Source organism: Colius striatus, chromosome 2 (assembly GCF_028858725.1).
Source record: "Colius striatus isolate bColStr4 chromosome 2, bColStr4.1.hap1, whole genome shotgun sequence".
Lineage (NCBI taxonomy): Eukaryota > Metazoa > Chordata > Aves > Coliiformes > Coliidae > Colius > Colius striatus.
In genome coordinates this window covers 70,379,335-70,392,748 of record NC_084760.1, presented here as the reverse complement: position 1 = coordinate 70,392,748, position 13,414 = coordinate 70,379,335, and the positions used below count along the sequence as shown (strand labels likewise).

Sequence of the window (13,414 nt, the reverse complement as noted above, 5' to 3'; positions counted from 1 at the left end):
AAATCTTGAGTTGTCTCTGATAATGCTGCCTTTTTACTTGGCTCTTGATGTAACAACCAGTAGACATTAAAAGATTACATCTCTTAACTATAAATAGTTTAAGACTACTTTGAGTAGTTTTGTGGAGACAGAAAACTGATTTAAATAGATGCTTGCAGTAGTAACTCAAGAAAAAAAGTAGTAAAATAGGATTTAGTGGCTTGAACTAATATTTTTTTTCCCCAAAAAAATCTAACTGGAATCAGAAATGTTAAACAAGTTTTAGTAATTGTAGTGGCTTATTCAGGACACAGAAATCTCTATGCTGGAGGCTCCTATGCACTCAGAAATTTACTTTTCCTTGGGAAACAATTTCAAGTAGATTCTCCCTGAAGTTGCTAGAATTAGTTTGCTTTGTAATTCAAGAAGTTGGAAGCAGTGCAAATAGAGATGTTTGTGGTAATAGGTTGATATACTTGATATTACACTAGAAAAGAAGTGATATTGTTTTGAAACAGTGTGAACGGACTGGCCATGGCCCTGGTAATTTTCACTCACTCTGATCCAGATAAAAAACAAAAAAGGAACAGGCAAAAGGTCAAGTATGTGCAATTTCACTGAATTAAATATAATTTAATGCACATTCTAGTTAGGTATGTTGTAGTTTTAAGGACAACATAGAGTCTTGTGCATAGAATCCTTAAACTGTGTTTTTTATTATTTAAAATTACCTTAGGTCTAAATTTGCAGTGTTGTTTCTGTAGCTCTTCAAATTTCAGAAGCATTCCCGGGTAGGTTGAAAAATAAATATAGGTATGGATATACAAAAGAAGATGTTGTATAATGTCATGGTTTATGCCCAGCTGGCAACGGATCACCACACAACCACTTGTTCACTCCCACACCCCACACTCCCCTACACCTCCTGAGGACAGCAGAGGACCCAGAGAGATGGGAAGAGAAAAGGTAACCAAGGGCCTTGTGGATTGAGACAAGGGCAAGGAGGGCTCATAGCCAGTTATGGTTCTGGACAAAACAGACTCAACTACTCAACTTAGGGAAGAAAACATGATTAGTTTCATCCACTACCAACTAGAAACAGCAGATAACAGAAAGCAAAACCAGAGTGGGATGATGAGAAGAATACAAACAGCACTTTAAGATCTCCTTCCTTCACTCCTCCTCACTCAGGCTCAGCAACCTGCTCCTGATATCTCTACCTCCTCTCTCTCAGTGATGCAGGGGGTCAGGGAATGGAGGTTGTGGTCAGTCCGTCACAAATACTCTCTGCCACTCATTTCTTCTGAGAGGAAGAGGAGTCCATGCATTCTTCCCTTGTTCCAATGCAGGAGTCCTTAATAAAACTCTCCAGTGTGAGTCCTTCCCTGAGACTTCAGCTCCTCATAAACTCCTTCAGCATGGCTCTCTTGTATGGCAACAGAACTCCAAGCACCTTCTACCCCAATGCTACCCTTCCACAGGGTGGTGACTACTCCAGGAACAGTCATCCCTGGCTTAGGGTCCTCCATGCAGATCTCAGCTCCACCGCTGCCTTCCATGAGTTGCAGAGGTGCAGCCTGCTATCTCACCACAATATGTGGGGGGGATCTCTGCTCTGACACACCTCCTCCTCCTCAATTCCCTCACTGACCTTAGGGTCTGCATGGTTGCTTCTCTCTCATCCTATTTCTACTACCTCAACCGTCCTCTTCTTGCTTCTCCGTAAAAAGTGATCACAGAAGCTCCCAGCTGGCTCAGCCCCAGAGCTGGGTCTAACATAGACCCAGGGCAAGTTTTAAACAACTTCTTACAGGGGTCACCACTGTAGCCTCTTCCTCCTTACCAGCAACAGCTCTGCACAAACCCAACACATGTCGCTGCTTTTCCCATGGTTACTTTGATTCTATTTATTGCCAAAGCCAGTGCAAACTTCTGCAGCAGCACAATAGCTATGCATCTGTATTTATCTTGACTCTTTTTTCTCCATACTCTGGTTTGTGGCCTGGCTCCCATCATGTGAGCTGACAGAAGTGGTCTGTCAGTTGTGCGTGTGACAATGAGGGAGACCTACAAGTGTTTCCTTGATTTATCTATTTTTTCATGAACTAAAGGATTACACAGCCTCTTTTCCCACCTTTTTTCTCCTGTTTCATGCATGAGAAATTTGTTAATAATTTTTTATATTTCTTTTTGGTGATTGTAAGTGATTATTCATAAGATTTAAGTCACTGTATTAGAGATATCTTGAAATGGTCTTTGCTTTCCTTCGACATAATTTCCTGTAGAAATTGTGACACAATTTTTTTTAATAAACATCTTATTGGGTAATTATAGTATAGAGTCTTTATGATATCAGAAGAATAAATAAATTTCTTCTAATTATGGTGGAATTTGCCACTTAGGGCAGGTATGCCTTGCAGTTATAGTCTTTTAATTAAAAATTTTTACAAAAAATGTTCAGGATTATTTCAGGTTTTGCAGTAAAGATTTTTAAAGTGTGGTAAGAAACAAGTTGATCTTTTTTTCTTCATCACAACTGAATCAATGAACAGCCCCCCTTTTTTACTGTTCAATTAGGAGGAATTATTCTACGTTTTTTATGCTAAATTCTGTTTTCCTATAAAAATGTCAGCTAGTTATTAATACAGGACTTTACATGAGTATTGAATTACTTTGTATTTTTTGTTAATTGTTTTGGGTTTTTTTTTTTTTACTTAGCAGTCCCTCAAAACTAATAGCAGATAGCAGTGCAAGTATATAACCAAAATTATTTGTCTTTTTTCTTGATTGGGTTGTGATGGTTTCTCTGTATTGTACCACCATTATTCATATTCTTTTAGCACTTAAAGTCCACATGGGAGTAGAGCTCTGAGTACTCATGGTTCCTAGTGTAGAAGAGGACTAAGAGTGTTCCCATTGCAACTAATTTGCATTTTGATTTGCAGCATATATTTTAAAGTGATGACTGCAGTGCAGTTTGGACCCTTCAGAAATATATTGTTACACAAATAAATTACCTGTGAGGGGGAGCAAAATGTTTCTGGCATAGTATCACTCAATGTGGAATAGACTCTGTTCAGTACACAGAGAGGTGCTGTAATGATAATCTGAGCACCATGAGACAGGCTAAATGGTGAGTTCCAGCCCTAGTTACTGTTTAGGTTAAGTGGAATTAAATAGATTAATGATGTTTTAAATTTAACTTACAGTCATAGGTCAGACAAAAAGTGACTTCATTACACAAACTAATTCTCCTATAATGTATATAGTAAAGAAGAACTGAAAATTCTTAAATATTCTGAATTCCTTATAGATACTTTCATTTGAAAGAAAAGTTTTTATTATCCTTAGTCCATGAAGGTAGGGTATACAAATAAAATCTTCTGGGCAGTTGGACCTGCTCTGGCAGGGGTATTGGACTAGATGATCTGTCAAGGTCCCTTCCAACCCTTGAGATTCTGTGATTCTGGAAAAGAACAGAAAAAAAAGAAGTTAGGGTTTAATGTTACAGGTATGGCTCTGAAGGTATAAGGTATCCTGAGCATTCTAGGGGAAGACTAGCACTCATTGTAGCTCCTGTTGTGCTCTTTTTTTCTGCTGTTATTTGTATTTTCCTCATCTGTTTTATGATTTATAATTTCACAAACATTTTTTAGTAATTTGCAAGTTTTGTCTACTGTTTGGCAAGCAAAGTGCACTTCACAGTTTGGTTTTCCCCTCCTATCAGTGTAAATCTGTAGTAATTCTGTGATAGAGAATTTTTGCAGATTATTCACATGTTATCGAAAGCAAAGTTTCATCTGACCTAGTAATATCAGTATCTGATATGGCTTACCAGTGTCAGTTTCAGGAAGAATTAAAATGTTACAGATCATTCTTATTTTCAGCACTGAACTGTTGTCAAGAGTACATAAAAAGAAATGAGATGCATCCTATCAAATAGTGTTTTTGCATAGGGCAAATTCTAAGGAAGCTGGTTTGAGCAATCTCAGAGCAGTTTACTACATTTACTTTAATGAAAGAACTTAAAAATGAACTTTGGATTTCATAGACAATAACAAGTATGAAATGGTCTAAGTTATTAATTTATTCAGCTGCTCTGGGTCAATGGTTAGTACGTATCCAGTTATGGTAAAGGCAAAATTACATGCACTTCAATGAAGAAGAGATGTCTTTTCTTCACCGTAGATAATCACAAGAACTTACATTCTGTTCTAGTGCTTTGTGCCAACTTGGTCTTTTGTGGCATGTGTTTTCCTTTTTACCCATACAAAGTCTTTCTCCTCCATACTTAACCCCAGACTCTGAGTTTCATCTTGCTTCCCTGTAAGGGTCCTTGACCCCTAGCCCTCCAGTTGCCCTCTCTTTCTCCGTCTCCCTCCAGATTGCTGTCATTTATTCTTTTGCTGAGGCTTTTCTGACACCTTTTTGACTTTTGTTCCTGAAGTGCTATCACTGCCTTTCTGCCTTCACTCCTTCTGTACCCATTTATTCATAAGGAAATTAGACACAATCCCAGGATCCTTTTTATTTCCTTTTGTAAACAAATTGCACACTTTCATTTAGGATTTCTTTTATTAGATATAAAGTTTGGTGTCATCAGCCAACTTGCTGAGGGTACACTCTGTCCCCTCATCCAGGTCATTGATGAAGATGTTGAACAAGACTGGCCCCAGAACCCATCCCTGTGGAACTCCACTGGCCACAGGCCTCCAACTCGATTCTGTGCTATTGATTACCACCCTCTGGGTTCTTTCATTCAGCCAGCTGTTGATCTACCTCACCATCCACTCATCCAAACCACACTGCTTGAGCTTTCTAATGAGGATGTTATGGGAGACAGTGTCAAAAGCCTTGCTGAAATCAAGGTAGATGACATCTGCTGCTCTCCCCTCATCTAGCCAGCCGGTTATGCACTCATAGAAGGCTATCAGGTTGGTCAAACAGGATTTCCCCTTGGTGAAGCCATGTTGACTCCCCCTGATAACCATCTTTTCTTTCATGTGTTCAGTGATGACATTCAGGATGAGTTGTTCCATCACCTTTCCAGGGATGGAGGTGAGGCTGATCGGCCTGTAGTTTCCTGGGTCATCCTGCCTGCCCTTTTGAAGACTGGAGTAACATTGGCCTTTTTTCAGTCCTCACGCACTTCACCTGATTGTTCAAAAATGATGGAGAGAGGCTTAGCAATCATATCAGCGAGCTCCCTCAGCACTCTAGGATGCATCCCATCAGGACCCATGGACTTATGAGCCTTAAACTTGGCCAACAAGTCTTTAACCTCCTATCCTTCCTGGACTGCGCTTCCCGAGGGTTGGCCTTGACCATAAAGACTGAAGCAAAGAATACATTCAGTACCTAAGCCTTCTCTGCATCCTTGTTCACCAGGGCACCCTCTGTGTTTAGCAGCAGGCCCATATTCCCCCTCATCATCATTCTGCTGCTGATATACTTGAAAAATGCCTTATTACTGTCCTTAACTTCCCTGGCTAAATTTAATTCTAGAAGGGCTCTAGCCTTCCTAGCTGCACCCCTGCATGCCCTGGCAATGTTCCTATACTCTTCCCAAGAAGCCAGCCCCTGTTTCCACCTCTCATAGATGGCTGCTTTCTGCCTTTGAAAAGGTCAAAGTCAGCTCGCCTGAAATCCAGAGTCACGATCCTGCTTTGTGTTCTGCCTCTTCCACACAGGATCTTGAACTCTACCATCTCGTGGTCGCTGCAGCTGAAGTTGCCTCCAACCTTTACATCCCCAACCAGACCTTCCTTATTTGTCAGTACCAGGTCCAGCAGCAGGTCCAACCCCTCCTTGTTGGTTCCTCGATCACCTGCTACAGGATGTTGTCGTCAACAATCTGTAGGAACCTCCTGGAGTGTGTGTGCTTGGCTGGGTGGCCATCCCAGCAAATATCAGGGTGGTTGAAGTCCCCCATGAGGACCAGGGATTGTGATCGTGAGGCAGCTCTCAGCTGTTCGTAGAAGGCCTCATCTGCTTCCTCCTCCTAATCAGGTGGCCTGTAGCAAACTCCTACAACAATATCACCTGCCTTACTCTGCCCATTAATTTTTACCCATAAGCACTCTACTCTCTCCTCATCCCCACCCAAGTACAGTTCAGTACACATTAATTGCTCCCTCACATAGAGAGCAACTGCACCTCCACGCCTTGTCCGTCTGTCTTTCCTGAACAATCCATAGCCCTCTGTGCCTGTGCTCCAGTCATGGCAGCTGTCCCACCACGTCTCTGTGACTGTAATGAGGTCGTAGCCCCACATCCGCACCCACATCTCCAGTTCCTCCTGCTTATTCCCTAGGCTGTGTGCATGGGTGTAGAGGCAGCACAGGGGCTTACCCAAACACACAGGTTTCCCTGGACGGGTGCAGGAGATTCCTCCCTGGTTTGGCTCTTCCTCAGGGTGATCAGCCTTCTGCATCTCAGCCCAGTGTGCAGATGAAGTGCACTTACCATTGCACTCCCTGTCCTGCCCTGTTTCCCAGCTAGAGGGGACTGCTTGTTTTATTTCTCCCCCCACCCCCCAAGTCCCTTAGTTTAAAGACCTCTTTATGAAGTTTGCTAGACTACTCCCAAATATTCCAATGCCCTTATGGGAGAGATTAATCCCATCCCATCCTATCAAGCTAGGAAGGATCCGTTGTCTAGTTACCCGAAGCCTTCCTGCTGGCACGAGCCTCTCAGACAGGAGTTCACTTGACTGATTTTTCCATTGCAGATTCCCCTTTATCTCTAGTGAACAGGACAGAGCAGAAAATAACCTCAGCCCCTCTACCTTTGACCTGCTTCCCCGAGGTTTTAAAATCCATCTGAATCCTGGAGATGTCATGTCTAATGACATCATTCATACCAACATGCAGCACAACATAATCCAAAGTGAATTTTAGCACATCTGTAGTTTAATATATTGCTAACAGAACTGAGAAGTATATTCTAACTCACTATTTCTTTTGGTTTTGAATTGTCTCTTTCAATGCTGGATTTTTTGTCTGTGCTAAGCATTCAGTGTCTTTGTGGAAGCTAAAGCTTAATAAGTATGAGGTACCTGATTCTACAGCCGTGGTCTTCAAAAAATTGCTTCTAACAAATAATGGGAAATGCCTACAATTTCAATATTAATGTTCTCTAAAGTTACATCTCTGGCTATTTTTGGTAGTGCCTGATCTTGGCTGAAGGTCACAATATTTACTCAATTCATAAGCTCTTCCAGGATCCATAAAACTAGGTCATTCTTTGCCACTGTTACCTGACATATTTGATCTGATAAGCATAATGACAGCACTGCTTTGCATAAATGATTTCTTTATTCCTTTTCCCAATAGAAAGGCCTAGGTTTTTAAATTCTGGCAGTGTCTTAGGGCAGAAATAAAGGTGCAGGCAGGAAGCGGTCCCAAGAACAACTGCCTGAATGTGGCAGTGCTTAGTACTCACCAAATTCTTCACTATTTACTTTGAAGAGAAGCCAAGTTAGCTACTGAGGGCTTTTAGTGACCATAAATCTAAACCATTTTGTGGATACAACATGGATCACTTACCTGTGTGTAGATAACTGAGAAAAAAACCAAACCACCAACTTTGTTCTAGGCTTGACTGTTTTTCAGAAGATTCAGATTTCTGGATGTATGCAGGAACTATATGGTAAACTTTGGAAATAGGAAGCTATTAACATTAGAGCTGTGTGAAGACTGTATCAATGTGGTTGTGAAATTTCAGATGCTATGACAAAAAAATACAATTATTAATTCTTAAAATGTCAAGAAATATGTCTAAGCAGACAATGTATAAATCTAGTTATTGTGAGTATCACAATAATGCATGCCTAAGGCAATGAAAGTAAAATTTGAGTAACTACATCTGAAGGTTTAATTGCTAAGAGCTGGTTTTTGAATATGATCTTTGAGTATGAGAGTTGTATTAATTGTTTTGATGATCTTAAAATGAGAGATGTATTAAAAGAAGCAAATAAATATTAGGAATTCTTACAAGAGAGCTGAGCATTTAGTCTGTGCCTTTGCTTGGTTTTCAGAACTGTCCACTATGAAGGTGGTGCCGTGTCAATTCATGCTCGTTCCCTTTGGCGACTAGAGACACTAAGAGTTGCGTAAGTAAAGTCTTTTATAAAAAGAAATCAGTTTCACAGAGCAGTTTTTCCACAGTAAGAGTATTCCTATAAAACCAGATTGAAAACAATAAAACCAGATGGATAATACTAAAATAATCTTCAAGATGTACTCTATAGCTTTCATGAAATGTTAGACGACTTCCTATATAGAGTGTGTGTTAGTATACATGCTTTGTGTGTTTTGATTATTTTTTGAGGTTGTTATAGCTGTCAGAGAATTCACAATTTACCTTTTTACATATGTATGTGATATTTTTAGGAAAAATGGTTCTGACTATAATAATTCCTGTATGCCACCTCCTAATTTGTTTAAGTCATTTGGGTATCCTTAAAGGCTGAAATTTACAGAAGAAAATACCACCTTGCATGAGGTGAGAGTTGGAGTGGTAGAAAAGAATTGTGCCTTGTTTGTTAACGTATTTGTTCTCTAAAATTTCATTGAAATTGTATAATGATATGTGCTTGTGATAAAATTTCTAGTGACTAATCTATGACCTCTTTTTAGAGATTAAATCAGAGCAGCTTAGGGAAAGGTTACAGTCTATTGATGCTGTTTTCTATTTCTGCATTTTCCATAATAGGATGATATTATATGTCATTGATAGGGCAGTGAGGTTTTTTCTCTGTTTTTTTTTCCCTATTTTACTGTATGATAGTCTAATAACTGTATACATTCATTGATGAATTGCAGGCACATCGCTATTTGTGGAAATGCTTCAATTTGTAACTTAGTATATCTATGCCTGAAGTCCTCCATCAGTTCAAGTCCTTCCCTGAATGACTGAAGATATAATATTAACTCTGTTAATTTTGTATGATTCTGAAGGTATCATTGTCTCTGAGCTCTCTTCATTAGTGGAGAACTATCACAAAAATTCTATTGCTCAGTGTTGCTTTCTTTCCCACAAGGTGACAAGACTGCAGAAAAGAACTTTTAGTAGTCCAAAATGGTTTCACAAGAAACTTTCTACTCAAAAGGCACTTTTTTTTTCATAAGTGCACCTGAATTATCCTTTTTCTTATCCTGCAGGCAAGAACTAGGGGCACAGCTCAATTGCACTACATTTATTACAAGTTGCACAGGGCGTAGATGAAGTCATCATCCTTGGAGATATTTAAAAGATGCATAGATAAGGTGATGAGCAACACATTTAGTGGTGGGCTTGGTAGTGCTAGATTAGTGGTTGGACTTGATGATCATAAAGATCTTTTCCAACTGAAATGATCCTATGATTATTTTCTTTTTCTAATGGTCCAAAGCTATTGGGTCCAGGAAAAAATTGAACTAGAAAAGGTATCTCCCCAGCATGGCCACTAATAAAAAAGGTGTAGAATCGGCATGTATTACCTGACCCAGCAATACAATAACTGAGACTCATGATGTGACATTTTACTTAATTGAGAATTTGAAGTTGTACTGAACAGTGATACTTAGGTGTGCTTTTGTGGAGTATATTGACATTGCTGTGTACAAGATGGAAAAAAAGGAATGCATTTCTAAGATATAAAGCTTCCATATTATGTTACTTCTCAAAGTCCTGTCCTTTTGGCTTAAATAGAAGAGACCGTTTAGTTTACAAAAGAAAATAGTGGAGGGGGAAACTTCTTCATTCATTTGGCCTCTTTAAAATCAACAACTAAAAAGGTTTAGAAGTTTAATTAGTGAAGTGCAATAACTCCTGTTAAAAAACAGAAGGCAGGTATTGCTTTTGCATTTTGAAAAGTCCTGCATTTAAAAAATGTTGATTCTGCACACTTTGCATACGGTATGGCCAACTCTTAAGAAGACATACTTAAACAAATAGATATTTGTAATGAATAAGTAAGTGCTTTAATCTGCTACATGTATGAGTCAGTGAGAATAAAAATTACTTAGACCAATGTAAGTGCTAACAAGGAATTTTTGAACTAGTACATAAATACATAACAAACATGTACATAAAAATTCTAATGTTTTTAAATGCTGTACCTGAAATTTCTTTAAATGCAAGTGAGAAGATACAGTAATAGAATGTTCTGATGTGGGAGTAAGTTTATAATTAGTTTAAGTTCATAAGAATGTGTTTGTGTATATTTGATGTTATGTTAGGACATTTGTTGATAATTTTAAGCTATTTCAAGCCACAGCGAGCATAGAGACTTAATAGTATTTGTGGAAGCACATGAAAACCTCATCTGTATGTCGTAATTCCATTGTGATGGGCATTTTACAAACACAAATACGTGATTTTCTCTCCAAAAAGCAGTGTGCTAATACATTTAAAGTATAAACTTTTCAAGATTTATGAAGATGTTTTGCAAAGATCCAGGAAAAAATCCTAGCTGATGTAATTTTCCAGTCTAAGAAGTATTTGAGAAGCTTTCTGAAAACACTTTGTAAAATGCATCCTCCTTAGTTATGCCCACACAAGTGTATCTTCAGGAGTTAATCAGGAAGAGCAGTAGCGCTAACTTTTCAGTCAAATTAGACAAGAAGAAGTTAGAACTTACATGTTTCAATTTGAGGAGATTTTGAAAAGCCTTTCTTCCTTCATTTTCTCGTGTAGAATATGAAGAATCTGGACTACTCTTTGATTAATAATTTTTAAAAAACTATTGTAGGAGGTTTTTGGGGTGATTTTTTTTTAGCCTTTTATTTAATTCTATTTGAGTGTGCCTAAAGTGTGCTGATTGCTGAAAGGAAAGCACTCTGGAAGAATGAACAAACCCAGCTGCTGGCAGATGGTAACTGGCAGATCTAATCTCTTTGTGTACAGTATAAACCTTCTTTTCCATAGACTATCTATCTTTTCTCAAGAGGAGTTCAGTCTGAAACAAGGCAGCCTATGGAAAGGAAGAGATTAAGAGTATTTATTAGAATGGTTTTATTAGGAGATAACTCTAAAGTAGCATTTTTTTGCTGATAAACCAACATTTAGAATTTTCTCCTTTTACCAGCTAGCAGGCAGTATAAAATATTTTTGTCTGTCATTAAAATCTATGTTTTTTAAAAAAAAAAAACCAAACATTTTCTATGAACTTTCTTAGGTGGAGTGGCAGCCACATTAGATGGGGACAGCCGTTCAGACTGAGACATTTAACAACAGGAAAATATTTAAGTCTCCTGGATGACAAGAGTCTTCTTCTTACAGACAAAGAAAAAGCAGATGTAAAATCTACGGCATTCTGTTTTCGGTCTTCCAAGGTATGGAATCAGTGCAACATTAATATAACTAGTACTCATTACAATGTCTTTAGTAAGCAAGATTTAGGTATTTTCTATTGCATGAGTTGTCACAGCCTTCTACCATTCCACTGATTAAAAAGAATCCCCAAAACTCGGTAGAATTAATATCTAGAAAGCTTCTTTTATCATATGTTCATTGCGTAATGATATCTGGCTTTTTGTGGGTTGTTTGGGTTTTTTTTTTCTCCTTACCCACTTTTGAACAATTTCCTCATTTCTTACTTCTTTTCCTGATGAACTTCCCTGGTACTTCACTGCTTATATCTGTTGTCTGACATTTTCAGTATTATTTAAATTCAATTGGAAAATCAGGAATTCTTTCATCAGATACTTTACCATAGCCTAATTTAAATTTATCATAGTTTGAATTTTCTTTTGACGTGATTGTGCAACAGGTATGGGGCTTTGGAATCTGAGAGCCAGGCAATAGAAGATGAAGATGTAGGTCCCCTTGAGTTGTTGCCCAGAGACAATCGGTCACTTTCATGCCTTAAGACTGCCTCAATTAGGGAAAAAAAAAAAAAAAAGGAGGGCTATGGTAGTAGGTGATTTTCTTCTGAAGGGAATTGAGGGCCCCATATATTGAACAGACCCATCACACAGAGAGGTGTGCTGCCTTCCTGGGGCCCAGGTCAGAGACGTTGCCAGGAACCTCCCTGGTCTGGTGCGGCCAGCTGACTACTACCTGCTGTTGGTAATGCAGGTTGGTAATGACGAGGTTATGGAAAGGAGTACAAAAGCTATTAAAAAGGACTTCAAGGCACTGGGGAGAATGCTAGGTGGCTCGGGAGCACAAATAGTGTTCTTGCCTATCCCTCTCATGGCAGGGGGAATACTGAACAAATAAGGAAGACCCACCTGATTAATAGGTGGCTTAGAGACCAGTGCCACCAACACAACTATTGGTTTTTTCATCATAGTAAAATTTTCATGATTCCAGGTCTGGTGACAGGTGGAGTTCATCTATCTCATAGGGGGAGAAGGTTCCTTGTGAACAAGTCAGTGGGGCTTGTAGAAAGGGCTTCAACCTAGTTCTGAAAGGGGAAGAGGATAAAACCAGGCCCACTAGAGTTAAGCCTAAGGGTGGCAAGCCAGTATCGGGCTTCCTTGTTAAAATGCCTGTACACCAATGCACGTAGAATGGGGAATAAATAGGAGCTGGAAATCTGTGTACAGGCAAGGGGTTATGATGTGGTGGCTATTGCAGAGACATGGTGGGACAGTTCACATGACTGTCATTTTTAGGAAAGACGGGCCAACAAGGCGAGCTGATGGATTTACTCTTTATGTGAGAGAGCAACTGAATGTACTGAATTCTGTCGAGGTGAGGATGAGGGGCAAGTTGAGAGTTTGTGGGTTAGAATTGAGGGACAGCATAGCGTGTGTGACACTCTTGTGGGTGTCTCTTACAGGCCACCTGATCAGGTTGGAGAAGTTTATGAGGCCACCTGATCAGGCTTGGGAAGTTGATGAGGCCTTCTACAGGGAGCTGGGAGCAGCCTCAAAATCACAGGCCCTGGTTCTCATAGGGTATTTTAACTATTCAGACATCTGTCGGAAGACCTACATGGCTAGCCACTGATAGTCCAGGAGGTTCCTTCAGTGCATTGATGATAGCTTCTTGATGCAAATGGTGGATGTCCTGACTAGAAGAGGAGCACTAATGGATCTTATACTCAGAAATGAGCAGGGTCTGGTTGAAGCTGTCAATGTTGAAGGCAGCCTTGGCTGCTGCAACAACAAGATGGTGGAATTCAGGGTCTTATGCGGTAGGAACAGAATACCAAGCAGGTTCACAGGAAGGTGCCTTGATGACAGAGGATACAGAGAAGACAGAGTTACTGAATGCCTTCTTTGCTTCTGTCTATACTGCTGGAGACTATCCTCAGTAGCCCCAGACTCCAGAGGAAGTCAGGTGAAAGGAGGATTTTTGTTTGGTTGATAAGGACTGGGTTAAGGATCAGTTGAGCTGTCTGGATGTACATACATTCACGGGCCCCGATGGGATGCACCTGTGGGGGCTGAGGGAGCTGGCAGTAATCATTGCTAGACCACTCTCCATCATCTTCAGTAAG

General features: G+C 39.6%; 1 protein-coding gene across 1 annotated transcript in view; it reads left to right on the top strand.

The window, feature by feature from the left end:
- Positions 1 to 13,414, top strand: part of RYR2 (ryanodine receptor 2) — a 430,121-nt gene that overhangs the window by 182,029 nt on the left and 234,678 nt on the right. The window contains exons 11-12 of the mRNA XM_061991036.1: positions 8,018 to 8,092; positions 11,141 to 11,297. Of these exons, the coding sequence (XP_061847020.1) occupies positions 8,018 to 8,092; positions 11,141 to 11,297 (232 nt within the window). The remainder of the gene's footprint in view (positions 1 to 8,017; positions 8,093 to 11,140; positions 11,298 to 13,414) is intronic.